The following is a 21,416-nucleotide window of genomic DNA, read 5'->3' on the forward strand; positions in this document are numbered from 1 at the left end:
TCTCAGAATATTTAGAAACGTTCTCATTATTTTGAGACACTAGGTCAATATTTTGAGATAAGTTTCTCATTATAACGACTCACAGAATAATTGTTTCCTCTCACATTGGTAGAAACGAGCTTCCATAAACAGCAGCAGCATTAAAGAAACAGCAGGTTTATAGTTGTTGTTCCCAACAGTTCCCTCTGACTGCCAGTGGAGGCTGTCAGTGTGCATCAGTAGCCCAGTGAAGCAGCATGTTGCAGCTCCCTTTTTGAAGTCCACATCAACCCCCTCCTCCTGTTAGCAGCCATGTGGAGTCAGTCTCATGTCTCTCATATGTTGTTTATGTGTTGAATGTTCTGCGTGCTGCAGAGGGAAACAGAGGAGCTCTTATTTGGTATTCGGTTGAGTCAGGGCGAGATGGGGGGGGGGGGGCACAAAGGTCACGTTGTGTAACAGATACCATGCAGGCCAAAGTACCAAGTGCTCTGGAGGTGGACAGCTTTTTCTTTTTGGGGATTATCCAAACCTCCTCGGGGGACTACAAATGAGATTAACCTGGTTTATGTTTTGTGCTTTTTTGTGTCCTTTGTTCAGCAAAAGTGTTTAAAGTAATAAGTAATACATATTTTATTTCATGGCACTCAAAGGTCCTATCTAGAGGCAGTGTTTGGTTTGTCTGTAGATAAAATCAGCTCATTTGAAGGTAACAAAAACACAAAGATTCTTATATTCAGGTGATTATACACTAATAAAAACATAGTTGTGAATATTATATTCCATTTCTGACAAAAGAGCCTCCTCAATGTTACACCCAGCACCTTTAAGGCAGGGTGTAGTCTGGAGACATTGCTTATATAACTGATGAAGGAAAGATGACTGTCCAGTATAACCTGTATGAAGACATGTAGAGTGAGCTACTATTAGCAATGAGAAATATCTCAGTTTTAAAACTATTTTAGCTTCATCAATATCTGTAAACAGCACTTAATAGACAGGAAGGATCACCTGGTGACAATAAAATAGGAAAGTACCAGTCTTCCCAACTTGGCACTTGACTCGACCCTCCTAGAGAATGGCGACTTTATTTCTAAAAAGCAACTAGCGAAACATTTGGTGATTTATTCAGACCTTTAGGGCAGAGGACAATAATTAATTCCCATTTGTGCTGCTCAGAGTAAACACAGTCTACAGCTCTTCTGACAACAGTGCCGGGGTCTCTCCCTCTCCTCTTGGGGAGGCAGTCAGTAAGTGTGGATCAAAGATATAATAGTTAAAACTAAAAAACTAAAACTAGGTGTGAAAAATAATTTTGAGTTAACTGAAATGAAATAAAAATTAGACTAGTAAAAAACAAAAACAAACAATCCTAAAAACTAGCTAAAATAAAATAATATACAGGAAAACATTTCTTTAGTTTTAATCTTTCGTCAGTTCGGTCAAATTTGTCAACACAACAAGCACAAAGAGGAATTAGTTCATATGTTTACTGACATATATATATATATATATATATATATATATAAAATGAACTTCTTAAATCTTGTCCCCAACAAATACCCCCATATTATATTATATTATATTATAATAAAACAAACTAAAACCCAACTAATAAAAACTAAACATTTTCTTAGAGCAAACCCACTATGGAAACTAACTGAATTAGAAGCAAAAATTAAAAAAAACTAATCAGAAATAAAAACAAATATACATACAAACATACAAATACAGAACTATAATAACTCTGGTGTAGGGCACATTTAACCTTCTGTAGCTTGTATATATATATATATATATATATATCCAAAAATCATCCTTTTGGGACCAATCCAACCAATAGTTGTCGAAACATTTCAATTAAAAATAAAAGCTTAAAAAAGAATTACACAAGAAATAATGATCACGAATGTGTAACTTTTCCAAATATATATGTTTTTAATCAAAATATTTCACACAAGATTATTAGAAATGAGTTTAAATTACAACACTATACAAAACCTCTTGCTGAAAAACAAACATTTAGCTTCACATTATTACTTAAAAGAGTCACTAGTATCACTCTTAGAAACAAAAAACTCTTCATCCAGACTCTAGAGGTAATAAAAGTTGTAAATCAAATTGTCCGTTCCAACACAAACATTACACTAGCGTACTTTTAACTCTCTGTCCGTATTGGAGATAAATTATCAGCTTAACCGACATAGTCAGACGTGATTTATGCAGGAAAAGATTTGGCAGTAAAAAGCTTTGGTCATCCAAACTTAGGAGGGCTCCCAGTGCCCCGAAACATTAAATAATGTCCTCTTTGACCCATTTTACATGATAAAAGTGTGCCACCAACATTTTGGTGTAGTTACAAACATCTGAACATGTGACGCTTTCACAACCGGGCACAATACACCCACATTAATCCAACTGAAAACAAATCAAAGCACCAAACATCTGTGCTGTTTCCCCCCCTTTTACCTATAATCCACCTTTAATTCAGTTTAAAGCCCTTATTTTAGGATTTAGAGATGAAACTGTAAAAGTAGCTGAGGAAATGTCTTCTGTCTGTTATACAAGTGAGAATAAAATATCTTCCACTGACTAATAACACAAATACAGCCAGAAGATCATAAATGTACCAAACCACATGGAGAAAATGCTCAAATTAAGTGGCTGTAATGTCACATTAAAGATTTATATTCATCTAATTCTCTGTGTGAGCTTTGGTTTGAGACAGACAGGCAGCTATTACTAGGAAGGAAAAGTTAAATTAGTTCTATAATGAGTCTTTGTTTCTAGTTCGAAGCGGATTTATACGTTAAATAAGCAACGGACACCGTTTTTCCTTCGACCGCGGCTCCAGAAGTCCTGGTCCTCTTTGTGCTACAATGAAAAAGCCTAAAAATGTTCAATATGTATTACGTTGCTAACATTGTGCAGTCATTGACAAGGTGAACTCACATTACAAGTAAAAGTGCATCCATTAGTATATTAGTACAGTGTGTGTATATGTGTGTGTGTGTGTGTGTGTGTGATAACAACAGGGACTCCAGGCTATGGCACATAAACAAGTTATAACTGGACTTCCTGTGCAGTCTTCTTTAGGTGTTAATGACAAAAGGGGAAACTAAAACGCTGCTACTGTGTCTTCTGTTTCTGGGCAGCAGGGACCTCCAGCCCAATCGTACTCTTTCCGGAGAGGAAAGGGACGATCTTCTCGAACAGCAGGATGCAGCTCGCCATGCCTGAGGACACACACACACACACACACAAACGGGAGCCAATCAGGTGCTTGCAAAGATATTTTAGGTATGAATCATAAAAATAAAATAAAAGAAGCAGTTTCTGGCATTTTATTAAAGCATTGGTGCAGTTAAAGGTGGCTCGTACAGGTATATTTATTAAAGTTTGTATGCTTAAAAAAAAAAAAAAGTATTGCCAAGTTAGATGAGAAGATTGATCGGTTACCAAAAAGGTAAAAGATCAGTTATGGAAATACTTTTTTTACTCCTAGAAAAATGTTTAAAGTCTTAAAACTATTTCCTACACAACAAACACTCTGTTCAGCTCCTTACCTGAAACTGGTCCCAGCCAGTAGACGAAGCAGTACTCCAGGTAGGTGTGGCCGCTGCAGGGGAACTGGACCGAGAAGGCCAGGACGGGGTTAAAAACGGCTCCTGAAATACTTCCACCTGCACCGAGAGAGAGAGAAAGAGAAAGAGAGAGAGCCTGAAACACTGAACGACATCTAACTGACTGGGAAACAGCTCGTATCCCGATGTTGGTTTCCTCTGCACTGTAATTTCCTAATAATTATACCATATCGGCACAATATCAACGTTTGCAAAAGGTCATTAAAACTCGATTTTGACTCATAAACTCAGTTGATTATGAGTTTAATGGCAGCTAATAAATACCACCAACCACCTGACATACAGCCAATGTGGGGCATTTGAGGCTCCAGAGCAGTTTCCCTATTACCCGGTTGGTAGTCCAGGCTTGTGTATGTGTGTGATCACTGAGAATTGATCTGTTTTTGCCTATCATTGTAATTATTTTGTGATTGGTGAGCCTCAAGATTGCAGGACTTTCATTAAAAAAGGTATGACAAGGTTTCATTGGCAATCAAGGTGAACTGATGTTTGTTAGTTTTTGATTACATTCAGTGTGTTTGTCTATAATTTGTGTCATTTGTTACTGTTTTATTTACAGTCACATGTGCATTATGATGGGATGTGTGAGACTTTATATTGTTTTATTTTACCATTTTAATTGTATTCTTTTGTATCATTATTTTTTATTTTACTGTATTGTATGATTATTTATACTTTATACTACTTTTTTATCTCATGTACTTTTGACTTATTTAACTTGTTAAGTGCTATAAAAATATAATTCTTGTTGTTTATTTATTTTAAATAATCTGTTTGGAGGCTTCTTCTCTTCTTTAACATGTAGTTTAGTGAACATTTGAACACCCAATCAAGTCAACTAATCAGATCAAACACTTTCACCCTGTGTTAATTAACACACCTGTGCAAACCACAGCGGTGATGACCGCGGCGATGAACGGAGCGCGAAGTATTTCGTCCAGCTTGTGGACATGCATGGCCGCAGCTTGGACCACGAAAGCGCATGCCAGCTCGACAGCCGCGGCCTCCAGCAAGGTCCCACCGAGGGGGTCGAAGCACCGGAACCCGAACCTCTGGTGCCTGATGTGGACGTCGGAAAGGCCCAGCGACCACACGGACGCGGCGAAGTACTGCGCGGCGACCGCGGCGGCGAACTGGCAGGCTATGAGGACGACGGCTGCTCGGACGCTTCTGGTCCCGCGGCAAACGCTCTCCAGAGCCCCGCCGGGGTTGCACGTCGCCTCCCGGAAAGTTATCAGGTGGATGACCGTCACGGTGTAGGTGAGGGCGAGGGCGACAGGCAGCCCCAGCTGGGTGGTTTCGCCCAGGAGTTTGAGTTCGTGAGTGCAGCTGCAGAGCTGGAAGGTGGACGCCGCTTCCAGCAGGTAAATCCAACAAGCTCCGCGGGAGAGACGCGCTGCCGTTCGGCGGGTCGCCTCGCTGAGGAGCACCGCGGCTCCCAACACCGCCACGGAGACGTACAGGTCAGTCATTTCTCCGGTTGTTCGGACGGTTTGGACCTCGAGGTACAACCCGTTCCTCCCGATGGGCCCAACTTCACTTTAAGTAGTTTCCCTCCTCCTCGACGTCAAAGTCCAGTTGATCCACGCTGCCGCGTCAAACCGCTCACTGTGCCACAGGAAGCGAGGCGATCCAGCCTTCAAAATAAAATTAAATTCAAATGGGGATTTATTGGTATGTGAGACAGATGTTTACATTACAAAGCAACTATAATAGGAAATAATACTAATAATGACATTAATACTACTACTACTAATAAGAAGACTACTAATTATGATGATAATTATATAAATTATAATTTTTTACTGTATGTGTGTCTAGGTCACTCACTGTCCTTCAGGTTGTGGTATATTAATACCCATTGGTCTGTAATATATGCCCTGTCTCCTCCTCCTAGGATTACTTTTAATTTTGGTAATTTGGAGCGTTAAAATCTGGGTTTACAGACTTTAATTTGTTCAAATAAATGTTCCTCATATTATAAAACAGTGTAGGAAGAAGTGCATCTCCCATCTCAATCGGTCTTTGACAGTATTCGGCATCACCTGCCGTGGTAACACAGACCACAGCATGAAAATGTCACGGAAATCAGATCAAAATCGCGCTTACGTCCTGTTGCCAGTAGGTGGCGCTCACTTTATCTGTATATCATCACATAGACGTGTTCAGGGCGGGACTTTTATCAGACGTGTGACGTTTCATTGAGATTGGACCATGTACACTGAAGTTATGAGTATTATCTTTTTAAAAGCATCTTCTGACCAATTAAAGCATCAAACATCTCTTCCTGTTGCCAGTAGGGGGCGCTATGACCATGAGTGTGTGTTGGCATTTTCAGTGCAAAACTAATCGCACAACAAGCCAGAATTTATTTTCACGTTAAAATTTGAGATAAAGAACATTTTTGAAATCATAAATCATAAAACTAATAACGCACAACAAACCAGATATATCTTTATTTCCCTGTATGTTTTTTTTTTTTTTTTATGTATTTATTTATTTTTATTGTGAATGCTGCAAAATGTTTTCCTCTAGCATATTTAAAGAGAACAATTTTATTAACTTGTTTTAACCTTTTGGCTGTCCTGATCAATATAGTGTATGCATGGTTGCCATGGCAACACAAATCAATGTTCTTGGGTTCAGTGTAGTTCACAGTCTTTGTTTGATTTGTTCATGTCCTGTTCACTTGTTTTATGCATCAGCAGTTATTAAGTAAGTATTCCCCCAGACCATGGTATCAGGTATATGTGATGATACCATGGTCTGGGGGAATACTCGATTCTGATTGGCTGCATTGTGTCCATTAATCCCTTTTTTATATATGATCACCTACTAACTAGTTCCAGTCAAATTGTCTGTTCACCGTTCTAAATTGATGCGCTAGCCTGTCTCCTAAATGAGTAACCATAGCAACGGGAACGCAGTCAAAGCCTCTGTTTACAATTTATTGCAACACTTCTTATATTCTTTTAACATATTTGGAGAATATGACAACTTTGACTGGGATGCAGCGGAAGAAAGAGAAATTGAAAAGAAACGAGAGAAACGGCACAAGGAGTTCACGTATCGGCGCTCGGACCCGATCGACTTCCGGCTTGATGCACTTTCTGGTCTTTTCGCGGTACTTCCCGGCACACGATCGCCATCTAACGTAAGTCTATTTCTACATTTTACAGAGTCTATATGTGTTTTTTCATACATATACATCAACATTTACATGTATAATTATTATATGAAAGTTACTTTAATGAGGGAAAGCCGCAGTAGAGACTCTTATGATAGAAAATATTGGTTATATAGATACACCTCCTATATAATTGGTAAGGTTATGTATAAAAATAGTATTGTTGAAACTCAATTTTGCTCTTGTGTTTCTGTCTGAGAACAGAGACAACAGAGCGAGAGAGAGAAGACAGCGTTAACCCAGAACCGGTGCTACACGAGTCACCTGTAGAGGTAGACCACTGGCACAGACACACTTAAAAGGGTTTCAAGGGTCCTAAGAGACTCCTATCAGAGGGGGAAGGATCGGGGAGTGGTGGTGGCTGGGTTCAGGAGGTGTGGCCTCTACCCTCTGGACCTGGAAGCCATTGATTGTTCACGGGTCATGCCATCCGGGCCGCGGCGTGGGACCTCCTCGCCACCTCCGCCAACCCCATCAGCCATGCCTGATGCTACCCATTTGTGTCGGCTGGGAGGAGCTGGACAACGACGAGTTTTGGTGTTTAAATATGTTTGAAGAGTTTGTTTTTTAATTTGATTATCATGTGTATATTTGTATATTGTTAACACCGGAAGAATTAAATCAAATAGAAGATGAAAAAGATGAGATCAACACCAAAAAACAACAAAAAGGGCAGTTAATATACTGAGAGACTTTCTTGCACAAAACACGAATGGACTCCAACTTTGAAAACTACACCGCTGATGCTCTTAATGAGACTCCGTGGGAGTTTTATGCCGCTGTCCAGTCCACCAAGGCATGAGGGAAGTACAGCAAGCCAGCCTAAGGAGAGAGCCGGTATTAGCCGTTATTTAGTTGGATTCAATGTCATAACTGACACCAGATTCAGGACCAGCAATGCGGTGTTTGAAGCCGTACTTAAACGGTACAGGAAAAGCGGTAAAGATACCAGCCTCCACCATCCCTCTATCTCTGAGTCGGACCTTGAACTTATTAGAAATTCCACTGCGCTGTCTCCCGTTACGCCCGTCGGCCTGGTCAGAAAAGTCTGGTACGACCTGATTATGGACACCTCGTCGGGCATTATCCCTTACTTATTATTGATTGACAATATTAGTCACCTTAAGATCCCGCAGTTTTTTTGAATTTTTGATTTTGCGCCCTTTTAACAGGGTCAGATACGCAAGATCTGCGCCGGTGGCAATTCCAATTAACGCTCCCGGATCCGGTCATTTTCGGATTTGCAGAGATCAAGTAAGTCGCAACTGCATGTTGCTGTGAGGCATGCTACTTTTTGTGTTGTTTTCACTGTATGTTTCTATGTTAATGCTGTGGATGTTATTTTTTTAGGTGATTTATTTTGTACTGTGTTCTGTTTTTCTACAGGAATGGTGAATAATATGAATAGCCCGACCCGACTACCCACGCTGGACCACCACCCTTCTATCTGCTGCCTAAAATTCACAAGGAGCCCTCTAAATGGAGTGTCCCCTTTGAGATCAATAGTGTCAGACTGCAGGTACCGACGCAGTGTTAAAGGGTTAAAAGGTGGTCCTCTCCTTTGACTTAAATAGTTGGACAGCTATCAAATAAATGCAGTCAGCACTGAGAATGGCAAAAAAAAAAATTCTCATATGCAGAGCTTTGGATCTCTAAGATCAACTTCTCAGCTTCTCTGACGGCTACGGAGAAAAGCTGCCTCCAAAAGCTCAAGAAAAAAACATGCCATACATTCCACTGCTGAACTGCAACTCATTCATGGTAGAGGATGACCTTATACACTGGTCCAGGCCTACTGCCATATGCATGCTGAAATACTGGTGCAAATATTTTAAACTCGCAGACCCCATAAGTCCACTTGTGGAAGGGGGAAAATACAAGGGAGCAAGACCCTTGACGTCACAAAATGTTGTGATCCTACAGAGTTCAAACCGACGGAAGCTCAATTGAATCTGCTTAACGGAGGGCTAACATTTGTGCCAACCCTGAATATAACCACGAATCAAAAAACACAATTAGAATTAGACCTACAAAAGTACCATCGGAAGCTCAAATTGAAAACATTCTTTAGAAATTAACATCAAAGGAATCCACCGCCATTTACACCACCATCGATTTGGACGTCGCCTATGTCAGAACTGCCAGAGGAGTTGGTGGTTATCCTGAGCAGAGAACAATATATAGGCGAGGTCCAACGCCAATTGCAAGATGAAACATTACAAACAATTAAAGGACCCCCTATACCCAGAATCCATTTTGTTGGTACATTAAACTTTAAGTGTGTTACATAAGGAAGAAAAAAAAAGAGGTGTTAACAAAATGCTGCATCAAGCTGTTTCACTACCTGAGGTACTTGGACGACATCTGTGGGGTTTGCACTGCCTCTATGGAGGAATTCGGAAAGTTCGTGGACGTCCTAAATACACATGATCCATCAATAAAAATCAAACATGAATTTGACAAGAATAAAATTGACTTCTTGGACACAACTGTGTATTTGGGACCATCCTACAAACTAAACCAGACTCTGGACAAAGGGTGAGTGAATGTGGAGGGTGTGAATATATTTTTATCCTTTATTGATTGGATTGAGACTGAATGTGAGAAAACAGACAATTAAGATTTATTATTTTTTTTATCTTTGTGTGTACAGACGTGTTTGAAGAAGAGGAGGAACAGGAGGAGGCAAATGAGGAGGAGGCACAAGATACTTTTTTTTTTTTTTTTTTTTTAAATAAAAATAATAATACATTTGAAATTTCTGTGGTTATTAAGAATTTAAAAGTTTTATAAAATAAGAGGTTAATGTCTTGTCAATGTTTGCGTCATATGTCCAGAAAGGACACAAAGAACGAGGAGTTTGTTCGTTTAGCCATTTGGCGACGCCCGTGCACGCAGACAATTGCATACCGGTATTTTCGCTACGTTTGAATTTTGTGCAAATTTCCCTGACATTTCAAGCATGTTGCGGCCGCCAAATATGCGGTCGAAGGGGCAGAAAATGAGAATTCCTGCAATTACAATAGGGCCTTGCACTGGTCAGTGCTCGGTCCCTAAATATCGAAACTATTCCTTTTTTTTGAGTTTCCTCCTTTTTTACATTTAGGCAATAATGTTCAAAATGTGTTGCAACATGTTGGTTTTATTTTGTAGGATGTAACAGGAAATGCTGTTATTGGCAGTGAAGTGCTTGATGCATGTGATTGTTGAGGGGGTGGTGCACACATCCTGGGAGTCTCTGCAGCTAAAGTTTCAGTTTGACGACTGCAGGAGGGAGAATATGCAAAGAAATCTGGGTTTTTTTTAGACAGTGACACACTTTTTTTTTACTTTCTACTCTTCTGTACTTCTAAAGAGATTTTAAATGAAGCAGAGGTTGAAAGTGTAAACTTGTAGCATGTGTTCAAAACCCTGTACAGTGGGGTGAACAATGAGATTGTTCTAAAGTAATCACATTATTTAAATTAAGTGCATTACCACAGTAGAAATCTTACGTAAGAATACCCTTTTTCCAGATATTCATCCACTTCTTTACGTTTTTCTCTCCCGGTCAGATAAATGGCTTCTAGAAACTTGTTTTCAGCTGCAGTAAAAAATTAAATGGCTTCTTCATAAGTTTTAAATACGTTCTGGAGATTAATGGATTATTACAGCTTAAAAAAAGAAGATACTAGGTTGTGCTGCAAATTTATTTCGGTATTTGTGTTTTTTATGTTTTCAGTTTACAGTTGCAGTTCATGGTTTCTCAATACCTGGACAAATTAGATTTAATTAGGTAATTTATAAAACTCCACAGGGGCTGTAGTGGCACACATATAAAAATTAACCTTTTTTTTTAAAAGTAGAAGTACAGATACTTGCGTACATTCTGAAATGTACTCAAAGTAAAATGTATTTTTGTAAAGGACATTTTTATCCACTGTTGCTGTGCAAAGCCGCTGAGTCTCTTTTGTCTGTTTCGTCTTGTTACAGGGTCTTTTAATGTAAAAAGTTATAATAATAATTTGCTCGCTCAAAAATGCATTAAAATTAAAAGTAACAAGCCTGTTTTGAAACTGTAAGGAGTAGAAAGTACAGATTTGTGTAAAATGTATTGTGATGCTCCTGCAAATGGGACCAAAACACAAAGTACTGTCACTTTCCATTTGAGGCTGTTTATCTTTGCTGTTGGATGAGGCAACAATAAAGTTTTTGTGGGAACTACAGTTTCACTGACTGAAGATGAAACCAAAGGCAACATCTTCAAAAACAGTCAAGAGGTGAAGCTGAGGAGGGCTTTATTCATCTTATTACTAAAACTAAACAAAAACTAGGTGTGGAAGAAACATTTTAGTTTACTGAAATAAAAATTAAACTTGAGTAAAAACTAAACTAAAATAATGTGCAGTAAATGTCTTTTTAGTTTTAGTGTTTCTTAATCTTGTAAAATTGATACCGATCATCAGGAGACGTTGGTGAATATGTTTTAGACTGAGTCAATCTTAACTTCAATTCCCAAAACACCTGACAAATACTCCCCAAAAAACTAATACTGAAACTTATAAAAACTAAACTAAAACTAAACCTCAAACCCACTCTGGAAACCAACTGAAACTAAACTGAATTAAACAAAAATAAAAACTTTGTGGTTGCCTGATCTACCAGCGGTTGTGATAAATGTCTGCGATAAATTGTCAAAATCACAAATTAGCCTCAAGGAGGTTTTATGTTCTCATACAACATATGATACCACTAGTGATGGGAATTCCGGCTCTTTTTAGAGAACCGGCTCCTTCGGCTCGGCTCACTAAAAAGAGACGGCTCTTTCGGCTCCCAAGTGGCTCATCATATTTTTTTTTTTTGCTTAAATTAATTTAGTACCAAATTATGTGTAAAATGACTATCTAATGTAAATACATGCATTATATCAAATGTTTAGTATTTATATGGATTTATTAATACACTCAACATGGAACAGTGCTATGAAAATAAATTATAAAATACAAAGACCCATCTTAATTAGACAAAAAGCTGCTTGATATGAAATGTTTAACTTTGCACAGTCTACACTCTGCCTTTGAACTATCACATTAAAATGTGTCCAAACTTTACTACGTTTCCTGTCACTCATTTTCCTCGCCCTTTCCAGTGTGTAGTCTCTGTCTATGTAGTGCCAAGGTCTCTCGCTCTCATGTCTGCCTCCCACCTGTTCACCTGCTCACTGTGCCGTGTGTGTCTGTAACCCCTCCCTCCCCCTCCTGCTCAGTGTAGATACACAGATGCCACCACACATCTTGACCAATCACGCGGCTTTAACGGGAAAAAACGGGAAAATCTGGGAAAAAAATCTGGATCTGGCTCCCAATCAGGAGCCGGCTCCCGTCGTTCACTTCAAAGAGCCGGCTCCTAGAGCCGGATCGTTTGCGACCGACCCATCACTACAAGAAAAATGGATAGCGAAAATAGATCTTTCAACCCGTAGTGGACAGACTCATTCATGTTTATAGTCTTCCCAATGGCAGCAGGAAACTTGTCTCATATATTCAGAGACCGTGGCGCTCATTAAAAGTGCCAATGTCAAACGCCACTAAGAGACAAAACACAGAAGTTTTTCATCAAACATACCCACGCAAGTCAAGAAATTAAGCAGTCTGAGATCCCAATATGATCAATCAACCAGGATCCTGATCCATTCATTCGCTGCCAAACAAGGGAGAGACATTGGAGCTCAATCCTCTCATAAATGTTGTTAAAACCTTTCTGAATTGTACTTTATTTAATGTAACAGTCGGTTGCTGATGTCTTTACAACTAAGAGGCTATTTCAATATATATGTGTATATATCACACTAATTCAGATTTTAGTTGAATACCCCTGCACTAGGTCATACTAGTTCGTACGAAGTTCGTGAGGCCTGAAACAAACCTAGTTCGTATAATGTTCGTAAATAAATACATGAAAGAAAAAGTTCAGAATTTGTTCTGAACGGCCACAAAAGGCAGAGTGAAAAGACAAACAGGTAAAAACTGAGGAACTGTACAAACGGGTGTAAATATAACAAATTGAGAAATGGATAAAAGCTGAGTCAGATTTTGTAGTTGTGGTTAAGTAAATGGTTAAAATAAATAAATAATTGGTGTGACAGTGATGTTATGAGCTTTTGCCTTCAGTTTTGTCTTCAGTCAGCTAACACAAGGTCACTGCAGTTCCAATAAAAACCTAATCTACCCAAAATCACAAATAAGCCTCAAGGAGGTTTTACGTTCTCATAAAACATATGATACCACCATTAAAGCAACAACAAGGAACGTTTTAAATACTATACTAACGATTTATGTAAATTAATTGTAAAATTAAAAAGTTAATTAGTTGGCAAAAAACCCAACAATTAATAAGCTAATAACTTTAATATGTAAGTACCTAACTAGGTCCTGCTTCCTCTCCTCCAACAGTGCCCTATAGGTAACAGATTCATGACGTAGTAGAATTTATAGTGGTTCCATACTGCCTTGCATTAAATCAATGTTAAAAGTTGACTGGAAATTTGAAAGAAATGACTGTTATTATAAGACATTTGACAATATTTAAGCACCAACTATAGTCTCACAAAAGCACCACTCTTTAAGTACTGTTCAACACCAATGTTTTAATACAAAAAATACAATTTGAAATAAATGTTTGCACTTAATAACTTAAAGTAAAATCCTGATGGCACGTGAATCTTAATACACTGTAATGCTGGTCACATTGTAAGATAAATAACAATAAATGGAGAAAAAACCAAAAACTGCTAACACAAAAAAATATAACTCAAAAATCGACCAAGAGATTTAGACTGATCACGCCAAAGCATCTGTGTATTAAAATATATTAAAATGACTAATCTCTAACAACACAATCACAGGTCCTTCCTGTTTATCTTGGTGACCTTTGTCTACAGGTTTTAGAATATTCTCTCTAATATGAGAAACACACTGAGCCTTAGTCATTCACTCAAAATTAAATTAAATAATCAATAAGCTGGTGAAGCACCCACTGTAAGTAAGCGCACCCTTTGTCTTTTTAGGTTAAACTTTAGTACCTCAATCCTGGGAGGTGATTGGCAGTGTGGACAGTGGTCATTGCAGAATTATACAAAGAAACCGCCTCTGCCATAATAAGGACCAATAAGAATAGTGACACATGTACTAATCAGTAAATGATGACACCCAGAATAACAAACTCATAAAAAGAGGGAGCAGACTGATTCTGTGGACCTTTCGAGTGAAGCAGATCGGACCCACAGCTGTGCTATTTACTTCTTCTCTCAAATACAAGAAGTTGAAGACTATACTTCCTTTAAGGTCCTTTCTCAAATTAACCACACGTGTCTCACTGCCAGTCGTCTCTCCTATTTAGTATTCTGAACACGTGTCTGTCTATGGCGGACTGGCGGTTCGCTCCCCTCGTTGCTGCCTCCGCTGCCCTGCAGAGGGTTTGGCGAGCTTGTTGACTCTTTCTGTCACTTCTGACCACGACGTCCGACCACAACCGGTGATCAATGAAATGGTGTCCCCCAGATACTCCTCTCTTTGTTAGCCTTTGTTTCCATGCCCCAATAAATGTGTATGAATATAGAGTTTACTATGTCCATACACGTGTCTGTAATCACATCTTCCACGATATTAACTTGTCAAAATGGAGGTTCGTGAGTGAACCAAACTAGTTCGTACAATGTTGGTTAGGCCTGAATCACACTAGTTAATATAATATTTATTTATTTTATTTTATTTATATATAAAATTTTTATTACACTTTTATGAGGGGACCATTTTGCGAACAGGGATGGGGTGAACAGTAGTGCAAGTATCAAAGAATGTGATTGGATGTGTGTCTACAGTCAAATTGACTCAACAGTGACATCTTGCAGGAGTGTAATGAATATACAATATATCAAAAGTATGGAAACTATTTACAATATGTAAAATGCAGCATATTCACAGTTCATTTCTCCAGACTGTCAACAATAGACATGAAATGTTTGTAGCTGCTGTACACTCTGCTCTGTAGATGTTTTGATGACGACGTCATTTTAACAGGGCAGAAAGTCTTTTTTAAATATTTTTTATGTCCCTGTGTTGTGCTGTCGCAGAGTGTACAGATGGGAAGTTTCTGCATCCGTGACAGCTTGCCTCTTACCTCTGTGGGGTGTTCCCTCATCTTGTGTTTGTATTGTGTTTCTCTCGCCCAGAATGGAGGGCTGGGTGGAGTCGGAGGGACCACTGTAGATGATGCAGCAATCCAGGAGGTTGTCGGACTGGCACGTATTACGGGCCATGTGCAGGGGCCGGCAATCTCGGGGGCTGCTGCAGGTGCAGAGAGGGAGGACACAGGTCTGGTGATGGTAGTGGTGGCAGGGTTTTTTTCACCCGCGATGGCAGTAGTACAGGTGGTGGTTGAGGCTGGGCCCAAGAGACAATTGTGTCGGTCCTTCCCTTCAGGATTTTTATCCCTGCTGTAAGCATAAACACCAACTTAGTACTGACATTTAATATTATTGCAGTTGTGATAATGAGTAACTAAACTTTGAAAAGATGAATAATAAACACCAATAATAGCCACAGTTTGTGCAATTGTCTACAATGGTATTAAATATAACATGCTTACTTCATGTAGCCCACATCATTTGCCACAAGCCAGTGGAATGGTGCATTTTCATATTGTCCAAATGGCACCACCAGCTTTCTCAGGCACAGCTGACGGGATGGCACAGGGATACCCTCAGCTTGAAGGAGCTTCTCTGTGTGGGCCAGGGCAGTTGTCTGGAATAGCAGCTCTTCTCGAGGTTCGGGGAAGACCACCTTCTTATCCCGATAGCTACGGGCCTCTCTGGTCGCCATCAGTGCAGCCTGTTGGCGATCTGGGTTGACGGTCCTAATCTGTGGGGTCGCCAACAACAAAGACAGATGTGTTATTATTGTTGTTATTATATTATTTAAACCTGAAGAGTACGGTCTAGACCTGCTCAATGTGTAAAGTGCCTTGAGATGACTTTGTTGTGATTTGGTGCTATACAAATAATGATTGATTGATTGATTGATTGATATATTGTTATCAATTACTAATATAACAATCAACATTGGATACAACAGGTCATTGATACATACATACACGCACACACCAACACACAATAATAAATATAAAAAATAATCAAAATTTAAAAAAATAAATATTTATTTACTCAGAGACAACATTAACAAGACAGTGCTCAATATAGTGTTATAATAATTTACGAGGTGCAGTGAGTAGTGAGTGTAATAACAAATGAATTGATTAATTCAGTCTTACCAATACTCTATCATGTCCGGAGCATCCGAGGAAAATTCAAACCTGCATAAACTAACCGAGCGTAGACTCTGGGCCCTGCAGAGGGTTTGACTAGCTTGTTAATTCTCTGTCACTTCTCTGACCACAACGTCTGGTCTGACCACGTCTTCAGTGCTTCTGCAACAAATTTCTACACTTCAACACTAGTTGCCTCCAAAAAAGTTCAGAGAGATTGTGTCCCCCAGATACTCCTCTCTTTGTAAGCCTTTGTTTCCATGCCCCAATACATGTGTATGAATATAGTGTTTACTATGTCCATACACGTCTGTAGTCACGTCTTCTGTCTTCTTGTCCAGAGACCCTGATTCCAGCATCTTCCAAAATATTAACTTGTCAAAATGGAGGTTCGTGAGTAAACCAAACTAGTTCGTACAATGTTGGTGAGGCATGAATCACACTAGTTAATATAATGTTTGTGAGTGAAACACTAGTTCATACAATGTTCATGTGAGTGAAACAAACTAGTGCCGCTGCTGTCGTCACCTGGCCTGTAGGCACCACCGTTGCTGCTGCTGCCGGAGGATGATCCACCGCCGGTGCCTCTGGGCCCAGCGCTGCCGCAGCCAAGCCCACTGTCGCTGCCGCTGGTGGTTGTCCCTCTGCTGCAACGCCTGGAGCTAGCACAGTCCTCTCCTTCTCCCGCTGTGTCCTGGTGAACATGAGAACGGATTTAAACATTGTATTTAGTCACATGTACAATTTTGAGAGCAGTTCAGCTGGATGGGCGCCCCGAGCCATCAGCCTCTGGTGGCCCAACACAAGGTCCCGGATGTGCTGGTACCGAAGCAGTATGCTGTCCCACTGCGTACATGCGGCAGAGCTGGGTGTACACTGCCTCTACCAGCCGGCTTGCGCTGGGACTGCTGGCAGGTCCAGAGGTCTGTCCGACCAGGCAGCTGCGGACAATGGACAAAAACAATGATGGATATGAGCATGATGTGAACATTACATAAAAAAGCTTGTGTGTACGTCAGGGTAATGTATGATGGAAGTGTAGCCGTACCGTCTCAGGCTCTCTACACCAGGTATACTGCTACGTCTAGGCTTCGCTGCCATGAAGCGACCCCAAGCTGGCCTGTCCCTGTAGCGGGGAGGGTAAACTATTCGGGCCCTGTCATATGTTGACAGGGCCTCGTAGAGCCTGATAAGCTCATCTACCCTCCCCTCGGATAAGGCCGGGTCGTAACGCAACCCCACCAAGGCCGTGACAGTGAAATGTGGTTTACCTGGGATAAAGCGGTTGAGATGCAGTTGGAACGACTCCAGGGACATGGAGCCTCGTGCACAACGGTACACCGGCAGGCTGATTCCGCCCCCCCCCGCCCGGTCAGCCTGCCCATCTCGGTGTACAGTTCCACGCCCAGCGGGTCCTGCTCCGTCCAGATTGCCTGGATGCTGTCCTGGTCCAGCAGGGGAATCCCCATGGTATGTCGTCTGTTGGCACCGCCGAAGGTTTCCAGGAGGTCACCGATCAGCCACTCCATCTCCGCCGCTCTATGCGTGCAGCAATGGAGAGCCATATCCCTGCGGCTAACGTGCCTCCACACTCCGGCGTCAGATGAGAAGGTCATTCCCTGCGCCTCAAGCATCCTCTTCTTAGCGTCGAGCAACCGGGCTGTGTCCTCTGGGTCCCACAGGAAGATGCACAAAGACAGCTGCTGCAGGAAGGGCTTATACACCTGATGGCTCTCGGTGTTGACACCTGACGCAAAGCGCCGCATCAGGTGCCAGATGTCCAGTCGGACCACCAGCTTGTCCCACTCCTTGAACATATCAGGTGCCTTGGATCTCCTCTGGGACGAACAACAGTCCCGGTCAGCGTAGAGGAGCTGAGCTCCACCCCAGCATCCCGGTACCGCCGCATTAACCCCGCAGCCATGGACAACAGGCCGGCACGGACATAAGCACCGTGCTCGTTGCCGATGTTGGTTGCCCACGCTGCGGTCTGGGTGGCAGCACCGGCGAGCTTCCGGGTCACCTGTTTGAGAGAATAACGCACATCACTAAGGCTGCACACACATAGCCAGAGCATGATACTTAGCTTGTGCTATAGCACCACATTTACCTTCTTGGTTGAGTCCAACTTCAGAATGCTTTCAAAGATAGAGTAACAGTAGCAGCCCCGTACTCGGGCACGGGTGACGGTTTTGGCAGTGGGGTGCACCTGCGCATGACACCTATCGACGTGAAGGGCTCCATGACACTGAGGTAGTGTATGGACCGCCGCATCCAGGCCTCGGTGTGTGCCTCACAGAGTTTGTTGTGGGGCTGTTCCCCCGAGTACGCTCATGCAGCTGGATGATGACCCGCCGGTCGCAGACAAGCCTACAGAGGAGCACATTATGTGTTACAGAAGAGCCACACACAGACACACCGAGGCGCTGCGTGACAGTGTTCAGACAGCTACTTACTTGTAGGTGAGGATCGCTGGGAAGGGGGCGCGATGCCCCTCTCCCAGCTGACCGACAACCTCCTGTGACCAGGCAGCTACCTTCTTCTTACACAGACGGCACTCAAGGTACTCGGTGGCCATCAAGTACCAGCCGTCGATGTCAAGGACCCTCCAGATGGTCCTGTAGAACCTACACTTGGTGAGGGCCTTGTTACAGCATGTCAGCTGGAAGCCCCACAGACGCAGGGGCGTCCAGAGGAACAGCCGATACGCGAAGAAGGCAGCTGGTGAGGCGGGTGGCTGAGGGGGATCCCACCACAGCTTGAGGTCCGTGGTGAGTTTGGTCCTCCCCTCGCTGTCCAGCTTGAACAGCTCCTGGCCGATCCACTCCTGTTCTTCCCTGGTGAGAGCTGTCCTCCAGCTCTCAGGCAACCGGGTCTGTGAGGGGAAAAAAACTTCACAAACAAACACACTGTAAGGAGGCAGAGTCTGTGCTACATGCAGTTTGACAGTCGACTCCACTGAGTTGTGTGTCCATGAGTACGGGCACGTGTGTGTGTTTGTACCTCAGCCGAAGCAGGAGTGGGCGTTGCGGGCTGCTCCACGTTCCTGTCCTTCCTCTTCGCCGGCGCTGGTGCCAAGGTGGTCTCCCCAGATGGCGTCTCCTCCACGGAGACCCGACGGGGCTCCTGGATCACCGCCGGCAGCGGAGAGGGAGCGCGGACAGGAACACGCATGGGTGGAGCAGCCAAGCTACGACGAGGGGGTGTGGGGAGGCGCGCGAGAATGACAGGAGGAGACAGTGCCAAAGCCAACAAGCGCCTCGCCCTCACACCCGGGCTGACTGGCACGAGCCTGGGCCTCCTCATGCACCCGGTGGAACCTCAGCTGCTCCGCAAAATCAGGGTGGGCGCACGAGTACTGAGCGAGTGCGTCCTTGTCGGCCATAAGGGGGGCTGTCGGAGGCACTCTTCTCCCGCTCCCGCTGGTGGCTGGCAACCAATTGTACTGTGTAGCCCACGTCGTTCTCCAGGAGTCAACGGAACGTTTGACCTTGGTACTTAACCAAGCTGGATGCTGTGGCAGCCCAGCACCAGCATGTGGTTCCCAGGGTCACCGCCCTTGGAATATCACACATAAGATTAATGATATACTAGTACTACACATTCACTATTGAAACATTACCGTTAACAAATTAATATAACGTGACACAACAGGTAAATAATGAGCCCAGGGTTAGCCCCCTCTGCATAGGCAGCCATTAAACAAACAGGCTTATTGTTCATGCATAAAACATACACTTAAACTTTATCTTTTGATTTCACGTGGTGATATTATAATCTTAAGGCTCTAAAGATTCTAACTGTATAATCTTGTCATAATTTAATTTTGTTTTCAGAGATCGTCACATGTTGTAATTACACTGTAGCATCCTAGCTACAGCCCCATTCATTTCAAATGCAATGCATTCAAAGTGTAAATATGGTTTGCATTCTCTGTAACGGCCAGCAGGGGGCAGATACCATACACTCTAATGGAGAAATGAGCCGACTTCTCAGTTGATTTATGAGCTCGGTAAACAGTTTCCTGATGAGTTTATGGTCTCAATCTCTAGTTTAAAGTCTTCTTCCATACAGCATGATGTTCATTTAATAAATTATGGTTTTATTTATAGTAAAATAGACCATAAAACAGGGTATTGATTGATTTGATCAAGTATGAATCAAGATTATTTCCCTACATATTTCAGTGTTTATCTGTAATACGAGATCTTGTGAGGGGGACGATGAATGTCAGCCACATTTTGATGCTTTCCCCACTGGTTGTTGACTTCCTCCGACATATTTTGCCGTTTCCATGGCAACGTCAGTCAATATTGAGTTTTGCTGCGACGTGTGAAATTCTTGTTATTTGAGTAACATAAAGAACTTTTATGTCTTTTATAGCCTGCAGGCCACAGAGTAAGCTGGAAGTGTTGTCTTTCTGTCTTCACCGCGTTGTTGGCGTAACTGCCAGTGGGCTTTTATTTTGAAGGAATCGATGAAAGAAGGTATTCTTACTTGTACGATTTAATTTAAAACAACAATATGACCCTATTTAGAGTCAAACTCTTGAGGGTCCTTTTTAGTGAAGGACGTAAAGTTCTTAATATTACACAATGCTGCTGGAATTTGGGGGGAATTTAAAAGCTGCAGCCCCTTAAAGGTGGAGTCGGTCATAAGAGAAGAGTTTATTATTGAGTTTCATTCCCAGCTCGTCAAATACCGACGGTTTGCCAAAGCTCACTGACGGATAAAGTTCATACAATTCATATTTGTACCTCTCAGTTGGTTTTTATAGATTCTGTTTAAAATATTCTGCTATAAATTTGGTTAAAAATCAATCAATTCTGGATGAAAAGTCACTTTTTAAAAAAAATATAATTCCTTATTAGATAATTATAATACATAATTACATAATTATGACTAAATATACCAGTTTTTCCTTCCTTTGCTCGTCTCATTTCACCTCTAAAAGTAATTTTTGGCTTGATCTGCCTCTTTATTTCTAGTGTGTATATTTATTTTATTATTCATATTTTATTAAAGGTATTGTTTTATTGCTTGACTATTGTTATTTCTGCTGCTGCTCATTAACATCAGTGTGTTTTTGTGACCTGTGTGTTTTTAATTCTTCTCCGCAAATGTATAATAATAAAGGTTTTGATAATAAAGTTAAAGAGAAATGTCATCCTCACCTGTGAACTCACCTGATGTAACGGTGTGTTTGCATCACTGTGGCAACAGGTGGCAGTCGGGGATACAGAGGTCCTGGGTATCAATAGGAACTTATGTAAAGCAGCACAGAATTTACAATATATTAATTTCCG

At 41.6% G+C, this 21,416-nt stretch overlaps 1 protein-coding gene and 1 long non-coding RNA gene across 2 annotated transcripts; one reads left to right on the top strand and one right to left on the bottom strand.

The window, feature by feature from the left end:
• Positions 1 to 1,893: 1,893 nt before the first annotated feature.
• LOC127364507 (aquaporin-11-like) lies at positions 1,894 to 5,240 on the bottom strand. The gene is made up of 3 exons (XM_051402110.1): positions 4,504 to 5,240; positions 3,546 to 3,662; positions 1,894 to 3,215 (listed from the first exon to the last, which is right to left on the bottom strand). The coding sequence occupies exons 1-3, from the start codon at positions 5,093 to 5,095 to the stop codon at positions 3,109 to 3,111; spliced, it is 816 nt and encodes a 271-aa protein (XP_051258070.1). The 5' UTR covers positions 5,096 to 5,240; the 3' UTR covers positions 1,894 to 3,108.
• A 1,398-nt stretch (positions 5,241 to 6,638) lies between these two features.
• LOC127364508 (uncharacterized) lies at positions 6,639 to 9,348 on the top strand. Its single transcript, XR_007885035.1, has 4 exons — positions 6,639 to 6,777; positions 7,015 to 7,082; positions 7,983 to 8,064; positions 8,197 to 9,348. It is a non-coding gene; the product is annotated as an uncharacterized LOC127364508 (long non-coding RNA).
• The last annotated feature ends 12,068 nt before the right edge of the window (positions 9,349 to 21,416 follow it).

This window comes from Dicentrarchus labrax, unplaced genomic scaffold, assembly GCF_905237075.1.
Source record: "Dicentrarchus labrax unplaced genomic scaffold, dlabrax2021, whole genome shotgun sequence".
Classification (NCBI taxonomy): domain Eukaryota; kingdom Metazoa; phylum Chordata; class Actinopteri; family Moronidae; genus Dicentrarchus; species Dicentrarchus labrax.

Coding starts and splice junctions, on each gene's coding strand:
- LOC127364507 (XM_051402110.1), bottom strand. CDS start 5,095: ATGACTGACCTGTACGTCTCCGTGGCGGTGTTGGGAGCCGCGGTGCTC. Junction 3,663..4,503: donor CACCGCTGTGGTTTGCACAG/GTGTGTTAATTA, acceptor CTCTCGGTGCAG/GTGGAAGTATTTCAGGAGCC. Junction 3,216..3,545: donor CTGGCTGGGACCAGTTTCAG/GTAAGGAGCTGA, acceptor GTGTGTCCTCAG/GCATGGCGAGCTGCATCCTG.